The following is a 16,187-nucleotide window of genomic DNA, read 5'->3' on the forward strand; positions in this document are numbered from 1 at the left end:
GGGCACCTCTGGGGCGGCCTTGTCCCAGGGCTAGTGGGCCTCCGCTCCCACAGGCCCGGCCTGCCCTGCGGCTGCCTTCCGCGGGACCCGGCGCCTCCACCCTCACCCGGGGGACTGCTTCTCTCACACCTTTTCCTCACATCTCTGTTTCTGCGGCGTTTAGCCCTTTTTTAAGCACATTCTCCTCACGTCGGCGCTACCAAGAGGCTCTGCAGGTCTTGCGCTGGGTGTGCGTGCTCAACAACCCGCCATGTGGGGCCCGGGGCGGCGCCTCACGGAAGGGACCGGGCCGCGGCGGTCCCGCTCCCGGGGCGGGCACAACGCCCCACCTCTGGGGGGCGGGGCCGCCGCGCCCGCCCGCCCCGCGCCTGCGCAGTGCGAGGGGCGGCAGCCCGCGGGGCGGGGCAGCGGCAGCGGCGTGGCCGTGGCGGGGCTGGCGGTGGAGTGAGTGCGGGCAGCGGGACCGGCCGGGAGTCGCGGAGGGCGCGGGCGAGGGGTCCCCCGTGGGTGAGGGCCCGGCTGCCGCGGCGGGTACCTGCCCGAGAGCTGCTGCCACCCTGGGCCGCGCTGAGGGAAGCTCCTCCCTTGCGGCAGCTCTCGGCGGCCCCGGCGGGGGCGGGGGGGCCGTGCCGTGCCGACCCTTCTCGGGCGGAGGCGGCAGCGGCGTGTGCGCCGCTCCGTGCCCCGCCTCCCGCCAGCCTCCCCGCCCCCGCGGGGCCGCCGCTGGCCGCTCCGGCTGGTGGGGCCCGGGCTGCTGCCCGTGACCGCTGCTGGCTGCCCGCGGTGCTGCCGGGCCTGCGGCACCGGGCGCTGGAGCGGCCATCGCCGCCCGCCTGCGTGCTGCCGGGGCCCGGGCTGGCTTCGCATCGCAGCGCCACCGCTTCCCCGCTGCGCCATGGCGACCGACGGTGCCTTTCCCCTGGGCTGGTCTGTTCTCGTGTATCCGTGCCTGTGGTTTTGCTTGCCTCCGCTTTTATAATATTTTGCCTTACCCTTTCTTGGCGATACGCTGCAATCACCTTGAATTTAGATTCCTCCCCCTCATGCCTTCCGTACACCTCCTGAATCCATAGCATGAGGTTACACGTGTCAAAACCTTGTTTAAGTCAACTTCATCAATTGGTTGGCTTTCTGTTCTTCATTGCACTATCAAAAAAGGAAAGATAATATGTAATTTGCATACTGTTTTTTAATCATATTAGATGATGTTATGTGAGTGCTTGTAGATTTCTTGCTTTGTGTTTTGCTGTGGTTTCTTTCCTGGTATTGGAGCTGGGGGTGCATGTGTCACACTTAATTTCCTGATTCTTCCCTCTTGCCTTTCAAACGCTGACTAAACCACCATTGTCCAGTCTTCTGGGACCTCCTTCACCATGTGGGAACTAACGGCAGCAACTGCGAATGATTCAGGTTGCCCAGAGAGGGTGCACGATCTTCATCCTTGGGAGGTTTTCAGGATGCAGCTGCGTGTAGCCCTGAGCAACATGCTGGTCCCCATAGCTGCCTGTGCTTTGGGCAGGAGGTTGGATGGGTCCCTTCCCACCTCAGTTACTGTATTTAGGTTCTCTGAACTCTTCTTACTCTGTTCCTTCTTAGGCCTCAGTAGCAATGGGGAAAAGTTTTCTGCAGCTTCATGTCTTAAAATTAGCTGTAGATTGTGACGTGCTGCAGGATGATGGATATGTTCCTTCTGAACCATTGGGAAAGTGGTGTACACTCTTGCAGGCATCCAGCAGCTATGAAGGCATTTGATGGTTAGGACAGGCAACACAGGAGAGAGGGATTTTGCTGCTAGGTCCAGTTTTGCAAGTGATTCACAGATGATTCCCAGATTTTTGAATGCAGGAGTCTATGTTGTCCTACTGGGATAAGTGTAAGCATTTAACTGCAGGTTTTCCTGGCATAGTAGAGATAGATTTGAGCACTGAAGACAGTAGCTGATATCTGCCTTACTCCAGATGCTGCAGGAACTGCAGGCATAAATTCTTTTACTTTCCAGCAGCAGCCTGTCACCCCCTGTGTGTAAGTTTTTTTTACTAGGCTGTTTGTTGCAGTGACTTACTGCTTAATTTGACTGTCATGCCCAACTTCCTTACCACAGGGTTAGTTACCAACTAACAGTTACGTATTTAACTAATGCTCAAGTCAAGTTTACTCCTTATCAAATAACCATCATACTCAGACCCTTTCATGAGGTTTAGGAAATAATACATATCTTTTCTTTCCTGTTGGATGTAGGAGTGATGTGGGAGCTACTGGTTGTGTATGAAGGACAAGAAATAAAACAACTGATAAAGGGAAGAAATAAAACATCTGACAAATGGAAGCCATGAAGATATCAAAGCGGTTCTTTGCTTTTGGGATTTTGGCGTGCATAGCTATTTATGTTGCGTACATAAAATGGCACTTGGATTCCAAATCAATGGTGGGAGCCACAGAAGGAGTTGCTGAGAGCAAGGGAGACAAACTGAACCATCAGGCAGTAACTACAGATCTCTCAGTCTTTTATGGAATTATGTTTGATGCAGGAAGCACAGGAACTCGCATCCATATTTTTAAATTTACACAGCAGCCTAAAGGTATGGCCTGCTCATTGCATGATAGATTAATTCTTCCATAACTTATGGAGCAGATTATTGACAATCCTTTTCTAGGGCTTGCTTGAAGCAACATGCTTCAGCTCTTTCTAGAGAGCCATCCGGAAATGTATTATGATTCAGGCATGTGGGTTTGGATGAAATTATGAAAGCAGTCAACAAGCAGAAAATGTTGTAATGTCAGAATGTGAACTAAATAGCAGCTGTACCTTTAGAACAATACCCTGAAGAAAAACAGTTTTTCATCACACTGTTTGGTGGAAGAGAGGATTATAAATTCAAACTGCCTTATTTCCTCAGATTTTCACCAAGAGGTTGCTGGCTGCCTCTAGTTTCTGGCAGTGAGCTGCTTCCCAGCTGCAGTCTGGTATAGCGTATCCTTGGCTTCAGTGTTGGATTTAAATTGCAAAACTTCACTGTTTGATTAAAGTTGCTGTGTATTCCACCTGAACAGATACATTGCTGAGAAGTGAGACAGGCGTACAGAAAAGCTCCAGTTTTCCTCTGGAGTTGTAAGCTTCATTTGTTTAGATGTTGTCGCTCCTATTTGTGAAACTTCAAGATGAAAGAACCCATATTAGTAGGTGATCTGAGGATGCTTTTAAGGATTAGCAGTGTGGTGTATGGTGTGATTAGCCTGTGGGGAGCACCTTACGTTTGCAGAATGAGGTAGTGTAGGCTTAGCTATCAAGGTGTTAAAACGCAGTCGGTTGATTTCCTTCTTTCAGTGTATTCCCAAATCTTTGCTTCTTCCTTGCCTGCTTCTCTTTAAACACAATTTGGGAATATATTGCAGGAAACTACGGAGTGTAGTTGGGTACAGGAGGAGGAGGGTGTTGTCAACCTCACGTTCTCTTGCCTGCAGGTTCATAGAATTGTCTGTACTGCAGGTTTCCAAATTACTTAGTCTGACCCCCTCTGCTGCCATTGAAAATGGTGGTAAAGCTTCCACTTGGTGTGTTTTGCTGGAGTCAAGTTTAGCCACAGCAGAGCACACTGAAACGTGGGGTGTTACCGGTGCCGTTTGGAAAGCTGCACACGGCAGGTGTAAGGGCTCAAACAGAGCTTGCACCCGTCTGATGATTGTCTGATGTGCATGAAAAATACGTATATAGTGGACACCAGCACCTGGAAAACAGTTATGATACTTAAAAATGGTTTTCACAGGAGCTAGTTCCATAGTACGGGCTGTGGTTAAAGGTTGGGTGGCTGTTGGTAGTTCATTAGACAGAGAATTCAGTTGAATTCCATTAGCACATAATTATGTTAATATGTAAAAGTGTTTTCTTTTTATGTATGCAAAATTGTTTGTACCACTACTTAATGCGGAATACTGCTTTTGAACAGAGACTCCCAAATTAACCCGTGAGACATTTAAAGCACTGAAGCCAGGTCTATCTGCATATGCTGATGATGTCGAAAAGGTAATTTTGTTTCTGTTACTGTAAAAGTACATGCCCCTGGTCCTTCTGGTTTTCATGTGCCCTGCAAACCATGTCTTGCTGTGGCATAGTATGCTGAACTGTCAGTTCAGGGAAGTGTCTCCAAATGATACAAGACTACAGTAAAAGTTGGTCAGCATGCAGAGGAGCAAGGAACAGAACACATTCTTTCTAATTCTGCTTGGTGATGTTGTTAATTAAGCACAGTGGATGTTTTTCCTATCTCTGCCTTAAGAATTTCAATGCGCTTAAGAAAATGACAAAAAAGCTGTGTTGGATCGGAGCAGAGCCTCCTCCAAAAATGACTGCAATTGTATTCTCAGGAAAATAGTATAAAAACCCAGGCTGAGTACTAAGTGACTTCTGTCTCCCTTACCTTCTGGCTCATGGGGATTTAGGGACTTCCTGAGCCAGACTTACACCCAGCTCATAGTGTTTTACTGGTTCCAAAGTCCTTTTTCCCCCAAGGATTCATTATACTGGCTTTTGAACCATTTGTAGCCAAAACATTCAGTGGCAGAGAGTTCTGTCACTTTTTCGAAGTGACTCTTTGTGTTTGGTTTTGACGTGTTGCTGGCTGATCCCCATCATATCCACCAGGTCTCATGCTGTAGGAGATAGGGAGTCCTCCACCTTCTCCAGAGCCATTGTGATACTCATTTGTCTCTGTTCCACATTTACAGTGAATCTTACCTCTCATCACCCTTTTACCCTTCCAAGAAAGGCAAATCTAAAGAGTTTCTAAGATGCCTTTTTTTTTTTTTGTTCTTTCTGTGCTCACAGAGTGGCCAGGGAATAAAGGAGCTCCTGGAGGTGGCGAAGAGGGAAGTTCCGATGGAGCTGTGGAAGTTTACTCCTCTGGTCCTGAAAGCCACAGCTGGCCTACGGTTGCTGCCGGGAGAGAAAGCTCAGAAGTTGCTGGATAAGGTAGTATTTCTTGTCTTTCAGTTTGTTTCCAGAAATTTACAGCAAAATTTGGTCCCTTCTGTGTAAGGTATCTTTATGTCCTTCATCTTCATGTACATGAGCCGCTCTATCATTTAACCCTGAAAGCACTGCAGAGCCACCTTGATCTCTGGTGGGGTTGAGGGGAGAAATTGCGTGAGTACAAGCAGAGAGGAATGATGACAGCTCCAGATAAGCCTGGAGATGAATAACATTAACAAGTGTAATGAGATACTCCTAACAGACACCACAGGCTTGTTCTTACTGGGCGTGTTGGTGGTTTTGACCAGGATGCTGCTATAGGCTCTCTGCTCTTTGACTGGTCATGTTATCAGCCTGATGCTGCAAGGTTGCTCCGTTACATTGATTGGTTAGAATGTAAATTGTATTTATGGGCATGTTAAATATGTTGAATATTTTTAAATATTATAAAACCAACCCAAAATACTATGTTCTAGACCTTATGGCTGTGGGAAAAGTTTATTAAGTGTGCAGTAAGTACTCTTTCTAGGCAGTAATTGGAAGGAAGAAATGTGGCGTGGTTGAAACCAATGTCTGTATTGTTCTCTGCTGCCTGCAAGCAGGCCTGCTCTTTTCCACACTGCATTTCAGCTGGAAGTGCTGCAGTTTTTATTTTAGAGGACTCTGGAAGCCTTGGGCTTTGCTACCTCATTGGGATGTAGTGTAAAGGACCATTAACAGCCAACGTGCTCTTGTTAAAAATGCCATTCCCTGGGGGATTCATGAAAGCCAGGGTGTCCATCTTCTGCTTCTCTCATGCATATATAATACCCTATGGCTCGCCAGCTGCAGCAAAGTGTTCTGGGTTCCCTTCCCTGTCCATGTCCATCCCTTGTTAAAGGCATTTCTGAGCAGTCTTCATGCTTGAAAACCCACACATCCATCCCTGCCTCTGGACCAAACTGCACAGCCGGTGTGGGAATTGCTGACCTTTTATAGCAGAGCGCAGGCTGATGTTTGTTGGGCTCTTGAACTTCAAACAAAGTGGTGAGTGGCAGTCAGGATCTGGCCCAAGAAGAGGAGCAGTTGTGTGAATTCGGAGTTTTTAAAAAATCTTGCTTCCCAACTGAAAAAATTTCTCTGAGTGTAGCTTTTATGCGAACTACAGGTGAAGGAGATTTTTCAGGCCTCCCCCTTCTTTGTGCGGGACAACTGCGTGTCAATAATGAATGGAACCGATGAAGGTAAGCTAACCTGCGGAGAGCCTTCCTGCAGTCGTGGAGATTCCTGCTGCACTGTGACAAGTCCCCACTCACCATAGTGGGAACCCACAAGCAGCAGGTTTGACACAGCTCTTGTGCTGCCTCAGGCAGTGCCTGCCAAAGAGATCTTGTGCTACGTTTTCCAATTTGTACTCCTGAACTCTGTCCTGATTTTTAAGGCTCTGAGTGCCAGGCAGTTCCTCTGGGATCATCAGGAAGCCACTGTGCAGTCAGCGCTTTTGGAAAAGGCTTCTGAATATCTGCTTGTTGAGGACTGGTTTTGCCTACTGTGCTCTTGATAATGCTAGTCAGAGTTTTCTGGAAGTATTTGGTCATAATATTAATTATAAATGATCTAATAAGTGTGATTATGAATTCGGTTTGAAAAAACGTTTTATAGAGAGGGAAGTACATGCTGAAGTAAGTTGATGCTTATCAAAAAATGCTGAAGACAGAACCCAGAATCAGTCTTGATCTAAAATAATTAGAAGGAGCGTCTAAATCCTAAGTAACTGTATGTTGAAACATGCTTTAAATCCATTTAGAAACCAAACTTTAAAAAAGCTGGAGCCGTTCATGAGTTTCTTTTTTACTGCTTAATGGAAGAAAGACATTGTAATTCTTCTTTTTTGTTGTTGTTGTTTTAAAATCATTAATAGTAGTGACAGCCTTGGGTCAGCCAAGGGTTGAACTGGGCCATGTTCCCTAGCATGCCTTGAGCTTTAACCACATGGATAAATATTTGGGTTTGTTAAAATAAGGCCCACTAATTCATCTAATTTAGGGAGAAAAGGTTTATAAATCAAGAAGAGGACTGAAACAGTACGGCACACAAAAATACTTAGAGGAAAACAGGAAAAATTAGAACACTGAAAAGATGAAAATTCTAAGTATTCAAAAGGAAAGTCGAGTGTCTGACATCAAACAAAAGCCTACCAGTGGATATTTTCCTAGAAAATGAATAATGTGAGTGTCAGTCATTTCCTTGTCTTTTAGCTAAGGACTGAAACCTTTGTGACTTCTCACCTAAGTTTTTGACCTGTAAAATACAGAGTTCTGCAGGCATTTCATATACAGGGCTTCTCTTCCAAATACCACATAAGCTCTGGTATAGAAGGTCCGTCTAATCTTGGTTTTTGACAGCTGCTGACAGTTGTGGAAACACTAGCGTTGGGGCAAGGTGGGTCAGGGAGCTCAGTGAGCCAGTCCTGTTCAGCTTTCTTGAAGGTCCTTCTTGCTTAGGTCCCAGCTAGACAGCCTTTGGAGACTTTTTATTAGAAGTCCTCCATTTGTGAAAGGGGGACAAGGGAGCTGCTGGCATATGGTCTCTGGTGTCTGTCTCTGTTGTTGGATGACAAGGTCTGGTTTGCTGATTATTTTGTTGACAGTGCAGTTAAACTGTATGCGAAAACTTAAAAATGCTTAAAGCAGGAAGATCTTGTAATACGGCTCACCTTATTTGTTACTGTTGTTAGATAAAATGAAATGGTATGATCTAACAGCACATCTCCTGAATCTTTTCCTTTTTAGGTATTTCAGCCTGGATCACAATAAATTTTTTAACAGGTATGTGTACATGAGCATGTGCATAAAGATATGACCAACACTGTGAAATTCATGCTTTTTTTTTCCCCTGCATGGGATTTGTTCGTGCGTTGGGGTGGAGTGGGAGAAAGAAAGATCTGGCAATAAGTTTTTGGCCTGGCCTATTTAAGTCATTAGGGTTTCGGCCATTTACTTGACAGAGTGCGGAGTTTAATCACTTTTCCTAGATGTTTAATGTAGCCTTTCTTCCAATTCACTGTAGGCTACCAGAGCATTTTATTCCTTTTTAGAGTCTGCCGCTAGCTCTGGCTAAATTTTTAATCTGGGTATTCTAGATATGCTTGGCAGCTGCACGGGGTGAAAGAAAGTGCTGTGCTACTTCCTTACAGATCTGTAACATAGAAATACCACAAATGTTTACGCTGCTGAGTTAGAAAAGGGTAGCTGAAGAGTGAGGAAAAAACTAAGCTGAAGCCCTCTGACAATAAGTAAAGCAGTATACTGTCTGCATGCTCTGGTCAGCTCACGGTGTGTGTGGAGCAATATGGCAAGTGCTCTAAAGCTTTTTGTGCTCACAGGAAATACCAGAAGGGTTAGAGATCTTCAAACATCAGCAATCATGAGGTATACTGAGGTACTTGGTACACAGTAGTCTTTGTCAGGAAAGTGTGTTTGAAGGATCTAAGAAGAACTGTGTTTAAATGAGAAGAGAGGTCTGGGCTGGCAGCAGGAAGAATTCCAAGAGAGCAGAGTATCTTAGGCCAGCTCTTTTCAGTCTGTCACCCCACTGGCCATAGGAATCTGCAAAATATCACTAAGGTACCAGGGAACGGCGGCCAAGAAAACCACATTCCTCTGTGTTACAAAGTGGTTACCAGAGTAGAGTTTGCAAAAGGTTCCTTGCATCCCCTGAAAAATGTTTAGGAATCCTAATAAACAAAGCTGCTGTAATTAGGGCATGAACAGCCACCAGAGAAATAAGAGAAACTGTCACTTGAAGATTTTCAGGTCACCCTGATAAAGCCAAAATAAGCGTCCAGTAGATAATGGTATAGTTTAGTGCTGGCTGGCAGCTGACAAATGGAGCTAGATTGTCCTCTTTCTTTACTGCTGGTTTTGTTCCTAGCCAGTTTCTCACGGTGCCCACCGTGACTTTCTCTGTTCTGTCACACATTTCAGGTAGCCTAGATGATCCGCAGAAGAGAAGTGTAGGGATGCTTGATTTGGGTGGTGGATCAACACAGATCACCTTCCTTCCACGCACCGAGGTAATGCAAACATGCACACTGTTGGGAAATGCTGGTGCAGAAATTTGTAACTGCTCAGATTTGTTTCCGTTGAAAACACGTCAGTGTGACAAGAGCCCATGCTTCTGACAGAAAAACCCAGTTCACCTGGTCACATCTGCCTTGTAGTCAATCATGGAGGCACTCACAGCTCTGTGAGTCCTCTTACTCCAGCTGCATGGGTCGGTGGTGCATGTGGTGAAAATCTTGGGCGGAAATGCAGTGTTTGCCTGAGCATCTTAATCATTGACTCTCAGTCTGTGCTGCTTATAATGAAGAACTCAAAGACAATGCTGTTGATGAGTTCAGGTCCAATGTTTGGCCTATATTGGGTTTAAGAACACAGATGCCTTCTCAATCCTTGTTTATGGTTTTCCTGAGTTCACTCAGTTGCAAATGAATGTTTCCTAAGGAGCAACTGTTATTATGCAGTAAAAAGTACATGATGATGTTTGTCATTTCAGCTTCCTGTTGTGGCATTTTTATAGGTGGTGTGTGAGCTGGAAGCCTTGTGGATGTGGTCATAAGGCTCTGGCCCAAGCAGAGATCCTGTTCATAGTAAAGCTGCACAAAAAGCAGCAGGTGGGGATGCTGTATCTAGTCTCCCAGCCTGGGCTAAGCAAGACTTCATGCTCTTTAACAGCAGAATGACAGGGGATGTGAAGGGTCCAGGATGTGGAAATTCTGTACTTGGAGATGGTTTTAAGATATGAGCAGCATGAATAGCTTCATTGCCCGAGCTTTGCTCCCCACAAACACGAGAGCTGTGCTGGTGCACTTGGGGAAGAGGCTGCAAAGTGGTTTAGATAATTACCCTTTCACGCCACAGGCTGGTCCTTTGTTCCTTGGCAAGCACAGTGATGTGCTTTTCCTCTGGCTTGTAGAAGTTCACAGCTGAATTCACTTGAGTAGGAAGTTAATGCGTGCCTGGCTTTCATATTATTTTGCACACAGTTTTCCCTAGTGGGAATCATGTGACAAGGCAGTTGCTGTAGCTTCTTGACAAAAGCAGTTAAGAGCTGGAATAAGGATTCCTTTTTAATTAGAATAACTCTTTTATACACCAGTTTGGTTGGATAAAAATAGAAATGTAACCAGTTTAGAGTCTGTCATGTGAAGACACTATTTTAGCCCCATGTCTTGTGGTTGTCTTGTGTATCAGCAGTCAAATCCAGATACTCGCAAATTCATCATCTCTCTCTGAACCTTGCAAGGGTTGTTTCACATTTTTCCTAATGTTTTGGAAGATCGTGTTGTTGATGTTCGCTGCTGCTGGCAGAAACCTTGCGGTGACGTCTTTTTCTCTCTCCAGGCAACTCTCCAGACATCACCAGCTGGCCATACAACTTCATTTCGGATGTTTAACACCACCTACAAGCTGTATTCGTACAGGTTAGTTGTGGGAAAGAGGGCCCATTGTACATGTAGAAGCTTTCTATGAAGCCAGTGAGAGCTAGGTGTTTCGCTGGAGTGAGGTCCTGGCGAATGAGTGCTGGGAAGAAGCAGAGAAACCTGAGCCACGTTATGGTGGATTAACTTTGGTGGCTGCGTGCCAGGTGCCCACCAAGCCACTCTATTGCTCCCCTTCCATCAACAGGTCAGGGGGAAGAAAATACAACAAAGAGCTTGTGAGTCAAGATAAGGACAGGGAGGTCACCAGTTACTGACATGGGTAAAACAGACTTGACTTAGAGAAGTTAATTTAATCAATTGCCAATTAAACAGTAGGATAATGAGAAATAAGAACAAAATCAAAGCCACTTTCCCTGCATCTCTCCCTTCTTCCCAGGCTCAGCTTCACTCCCAACTCTTCTACCTTCTCACCACCAAGCAGCGCGGAAGGATGGAGAGTGGGAGTTGCAGTCTGTTCGTAGCACTTTGTCTTTTCCATTCCTTCCTTCTCACTGTCTTTCCCCACTCCCAGTGTTTTGGGCAGAGGGAAGCAGCTTCTTCCCACCTACGTATGCTGTGGGGTGTATTTGGGCTCAGAAAGAGTAAATTCTGTATGCTAGAGGCTGTGCTGCCTTTGAGGAGAGTAGGAGAAACATTAGAGGAGTCACTTCAGCATTCCCAGTTCTTCAAGAGCCAGGCTACCGTTGACAGCTGTTGCCTGTGCTTTTTCAAAGACAGATTATCCTTCTAGGTAAGGGTAACATGAGTGTGGGTTGTCACAGTGTTCCCCTTCTCTGCGTTAGCTGCTGACTCGAGCCATTTCACTGGGAACATGTAGAGGAGACTGGCATGTCCCAGCGAAGTTGTCAGTGCAGCATCAGAGGAAGGATGTTTGTTGTTCACAGAGGCTTTGTTATCCCTTTGCAGTTACCTGGGACTTGGGCTGATGTCGGCAAGGCTTGCCATTTTAGGAGGTGTTGAGGGAAAACCCTGTAAGTTATGGGCACTCCTCAAGTCTTGGCTCTGAGCATGGGGTACGTAGCCCTGTTGTGGGGGGAGGGGTTGTCTGCCCCCTTCACGCTGGGCTCAAGGTTCCCGAGTGGTATGTGGAACCCTGTCACCATGGCTGGGTGCGCTTGAGATGAATGCAGGAGGTGACACTGCTAGATCCCAGGAGACCTGGATTCTTGCCAGCCTTGGGGGTGGTGGTGTGTGGGACATCCGAGCTGTGACTGGGGCTTGGAGGTGCCTTGCTGAGGCTGTGGGACAATATGGAGAAGGGCTGGGGGTGAGGGATCTGAAATTAACTCCTTATGTTTTTCCCTAATGTAGCTTTGTTTTACTTTGGCAGTAGGAGAAGGAGAGGAATTGATCAGCCCTTGTTTGCCACCTGGCTTCAAATCTGAATGGCAACATGCTGAGATAGTGTACAAAATTAAAGGACAGAAGGCAGGTACAGTGATTTATCACACTTCCTATCTAGGCCAGCATGCTAGTACAGAGTAAATAATATACTGTCAGCCTCTTGCAAAGGCACTAGATTCTCTGTTTACTCTTCTGTCTGGCTCCTCTTGATGCGCTGTTAAAGCAGTTCTGCAGCTCTTTCCTCTTATGCTGTTGTGGTGTGTCTGTCCAGTCAGTAAAGCTGCCGGTAGTAATGCAGATGGAGTTGAGCAATCGCTCAACAGGGCTTTCAGAATCCTTTTGCCTCAAATGATGTGGTCCATCTCTGATCTATTGTGTACTTAGCCCCAGCCTGAGGATGGTAGGTGTTGCCATTGGAAGAAAATGCAGATTTCAGTTCTCTGTGAAGACCTTACGAAGTTTGTGCAAAAGAGAGCCTGCTCCCTGGCAGGTCCTAAACAAATTGCATGCATACGTAACTCTGCCTATAATATGCTGGGTTTCTTTGCCTCCTTTTAGGTGAGCCTCTGTATGAGTCTTGTTCTAATAAAGTGGCAAAGATGCTCTACAAAAAAGTGCATAAAGCTGAGGAAGTGAAAGACTTGGATTTTTACACTTTCTCCTACTACTATGACCGTGCAGCAGAGGTTGGTCTCATAGGTACGGTTGCTCCTGGCTTCATTTCATTTTAAATGACAAGTTATGGAAGAAATAGTTATGCTTATACATGTCACAATGCTTTGCTAAGCTGTCACGGAACTTGGTCTTGTGTTACACTGCTGCGCAGCATTGGTCTCGGCTGGATATTGAATACTATTTAATTTCTATAGGAGAAGGGACTGGGGCTGTGGAATAGAACCTGCAGCTTCTGGTAACAGTTTTTAAACAAACTGTCTGCATTTCAGAAATTGTTGTTGTCTGATGAACTCTAAAGCCCAAAATAGAAAAAAAGCTCTCATAATGATAAACAGATTTCTTGGGCAACTTCTGGTAATGATTTTTAAACAAACTGCATTTCAGAAATCATTGTTGTCTGATTAACTCTACAATCCAAAATAGAAAAAAAGTCCTCATAATGGTAAACAAAAGTTATTGGGCAGTAAAGTGATCTTGGGCTGTGTGTTTCACTTCACCAGTTGTATTTAGATGCAATGAACATTTTTGGATAATTCCACATGTATTCAGAATACATCCCATCTCTTCCAGTGGTATGCTGGTGTATAGAAGGCTGTGGTGGTCAGTGGTAGAAAGCAGATGATGACTTCTCAAGCTAGTGTGGACAAACATAGCCCTGTCCTCAGCCACTTTGTTTTATAAAGAATTTCAGATTTAGTATGTTGCAGAGCACCACTGCCCTGTCAGTTCTGGTCAAAGGTGTTAACTGTGTTCACATATCACAGGGCAGGGCAGCACAAATGTGGGGACAAGGTGAGAGAGTCTGTAAAATATGTTTCTTTAGGAAACGAAGCTAAAAGTTCTTCATAAAACAAAGCTTTTAAATCTACATTAAGAATCTCTCAAAGGTTCTTTTACCTTTAAAGCAAGTGTGAGTTTTGTCATTGATTTCAATGACTCGGGGTTTGATTTCCAACTTTTATGACTTGAATCTGCAATTGCCTTTATACAAAAAAATAAAGACCACGGGTTTTTTTCTTTTAGATAAAGAGAAGGGAGGAAGCTTAACTGTCAGTGATTTTGAAATTGCAGCTAAATACGGTAAGTAAAATACAAACACATGCTAGTAATTGTGTGTAAATTCATACTCAGGTGGCAAATGTGTGACATGCTAAGAAGCCTGATTTTTTTTTTTGTTGTTTTAAGTAAATATTGAGCTCCTGTCTCCATAGCATCTCACCAGCACTTATGCTTGTTTCTGAAAATCTCAACCATTTTTGTATTAATTCTTGCTTTTGCAGCCCACGTAAGACATATAATACTTGTATTTCAAAACTCTCTCAAGAATTACTAATAAACTTCCCAGTTAACAGCTGTCTTGAAATCATGCTTTCAAAATAGATGTGGGGGATTCCCATCCTGTTAGCATAACCTGTTCTAATCTGGTTTAATTTTTCCTTTTGTCTCAAGATTTGTTCATATGCTTAATCTGAAAAGGGGCAAAAACGGTTTGTAGCTTGTCGCTTCATCAGCTGTAGAGAGAACTGCCTATGCAGATTTACAAATGTAAACATTCTTTTCTTAATACCACAAACTGAGACTTTGATCAAACTGACATGGTAAGTCACTTTTGGTAAACTTTCTGAATGACTGAACAATTGTTGCAGTTCTGCTCTCTGGACTACCATTTGTGTAACTTGTTCTGAGAAAGGAAGTGGGGTTTATTTTGGTTTTGTCTTTTCTTTTGTCTGTCTGGGGTTTTTTTCCCTTTGGTTTTGTCAACATCTCTTGAGTGCTTAAGCTCAAGAAACATAACATACCTGAGGTCGCTCAGATGTTTAAAGGCTTAAAGTAGATAGAAGAAAAGTTTGAGGCCCTTTTCATCCTTTCCTGGAGAGATAGCAGAAACTGAGCTGTCCTAGGGGAGAGACAGAAAGCCTTGATCTTCCTTCCAATATGACAAAGCTTTTGTGCTTCTGCTGATGTGTGCATGTCATTTCAACTGCATCGTCACAGGTTCCATCACTGCACAACTCAGCTAACAGGGGGTGTTTTATGGATTCAGCTGAGGTTTTTCAAAGCGGGGCTGATGCTAGGCCTGAGCTCACAGTGTGCATTCAGACACTGTTGTCTTTCTCCTTAGTATGCAAGACCATGGAAATCAGCCCTGGAAGCAGCCCGTTTCTCTGCATGGATCTCACGTACATCACCTTCCTCCTGCAAGAGCTGGGCTTCCCGAAGAGCCAAGTCTTTAAGGTGATCCACAGAGTGGATTGCTGGGAAAAGTGTGCAGGAGGGTGCCAAGGCGGTAGTTGCCACATGAGTAGCTTGGTCCTTGATTTGCCTTCTTGCTACAGCACTTGCTCTGTGACTGGGGGTGAAGGGACACTGTCCCCATGGTGGCGATAACCTTCTGCACTTGCATGCTTCTCCTTCTCCCAAAGAATTGTGGTTTAACTTTTTTGTTTGGGTTTGGGCTTTCTCCCCTCCTGCAGCTTGCCCGGAAGATTGACAATGTTGAAACGAGCTGGGCGTTGGGAGCCACTTTTCATTACATCGACTCACTCAATAGGCTGCACTACTGAAGCTTCTTGGAGGCGACTTTCGGGAATCTCAGTTTTTGGAAGCCCAACTTGGAGAATCTCCTGAAGGGCCTGCTTTTGGCTTCCAGAGACCCTTGGGTGGTCATCATAAACTATGCCCCTTTCCTCCCACCCCCTGCCAGTTCCCTCCATCACTAGTTCTTTTTGACAGTGCAGAGTGCAGTGTCTAAAGAATAAGCCTTGATTTGACAGCATCTGCAGTCAACTTGATGTAAAACTTGATCATTGCTGAAGGAAAACCAGGACTCTGTAGGACATCTATGATCTTTATGAGAAAAATGCACCATTTTGGAATATGCCTGTACTATGTGCTTGTACTGTGCTGAAGTCACTGTAGGAAATGTTCACGCCAGAAGGAACTCTTTGCCGTCCTGATTTCAGGTGTTTTTTCCTGTTTGTCAGCATTTTTCAGTGATGATTTTTATTTTACTACTTCCGTGGTTGAAGGTGAACTTGTGTGTGTGTGCAAAGATGCCGACAGGCAGCAGCTTTGAAATGCAGTGTGGAAGTCTGGGCCATGCTTTCCAGTTGCTGAAACAAAAGCACAGGAGCACTCTGGAATCTGATATGGACTGAGAGTCAGAGCCTCTGTGGCCGGCAGGGTTAAAGCCTGCTGCCTCATGTGGCTTCCGGGGCTGTTGGAAGATGGATGCTGGAAGACAACATGGGATTTGCTGGATCTGGATGAGCCAGGCTCAGGAGTTGGGTACAGGGCTGATGGTGGGTTTGATAGTTGTAGAGCTGGTCAGGATTAAGGTTGGTGAACAAGATGCAGCCATGAAAATAAACCCTGTGCATGGCTTATTGGACCTCACAGGTGCTTTTGTCTTGGCAAGGTTGGTGCAGGGCCCAGGATGAATTGCATGTACATGGTGTTTTGGGTGCCGCTTCCTGCAGACGCATCTCACTGGGATAAATGAATGTTGTGGTTGCACTGAGCCGTGGCAGGGCAGCTGCAATGCACCACTCCAGCAGTGCCCTGTACACTGGATGGGAGCAACCTCGCAGGCAGCAGGAACTGGAGGGGGTGTGCTGCACTGTTTGTAATCTAACTGTGGAATTGTGTAGTGTTTGTGTGGATGTTCAGAGCAGACCCCCTTGGTCTTTTGGGGGTGCAGAAGAGACCCCGGCGAGC

The 16,187-nt window shown here is 45.5% G+C and overlaps 1 protein-coding gene across 5 annotated transcripts; it reads left to right on the forward strand.

Annotated features, from left to right (window-relative positions):
* Window positions 1-364: 364 nt before the first annotated feature.
* Window positions 365-15,861, forward strand: ENTPD6 (ectonucleoside triphosphate diphosphohydrolase 6). Of its 5 annotated transcripts, none has more exons than XM_080408250.1 (14): window positions 365-444; window positions 2,239-2,579; window positions 3,945-4,021; window positions 4,823-4,966; window positions 6,114-6,189; window positions 7,738-7,773; window positions 8,932-9,020; window positions 10,351-10,430; window positions 11,358-11,422; window positions 11,782-11,883; window positions 12,354-12,494; window positions 13,494-13,550; window positions 14,593-14,705; window positions 14,945-15,861. In XM_080408250.1, the coding sequence occupies exons 2-14, from the start codon at window positions 2,321-2,323 to the stop codon at window positions 15,032-15,034; spliced, it is 1,329 nt and encodes a 442-aa protein (XP_080264376.1). In that variant the 5' UTR covers window positions 365-444; window positions 2,239-2,320; the 3' UTR covers window positions 15,035-15,861. The 5 variants fall into 5 exon arrangements, with proteins under 5 accessions (XP_080264376.1, XP_080264378.1, XP_080264377.1 ...); XM_080408249.1 differs by lacking the exon at window positions 365-444 and adding an exon at window positions 521-927; XM_080408252.1 differs by lacking the exon at window positions 2,239-2,579 and having other exon boundaries at window positions 367-444.
* Window positions 15,862-16,187: the final 326 nt, after the last annotated feature.

The sequence above is a fragment of the Falco punctatus genome, assembly GCF_963210335.1.
Source record: "Falco punctatus genome assembly, chromosome: 12".
Taxonomy (NCBI): domain Eukaryota; kingdom Metazoa; phylum Chordata; class Aves; order Falconiformes; family Falconidae; genus Falco; species Falco punctatus.

Excerpts from the sequence above, each read along its gene's own strand:
- ENTPD6 (XM_080408250.1), top strand. The coding sequence starts at position 2,321 with ATGGAAGCCATGAAGATATCAAAGCGGTTCTTTGCTTTTGGGATTTTG. Across the intron at positions 12,495-13,493 it reads AGCAGAGGTTGGTCTCATAG|ATAAAGAGAAGGGAGGAAGC; the intron begins GTACGGTTGCTC and ends TTTTTCTTTTAG. Across the intron at positions 13,551-14,592 it reads TGAAATTGCAGCTAAATACG|TATGCAAGACCATGGAAATC; the intron begins GTAAGTAAAATA and ends CTTTCTCCTTAG.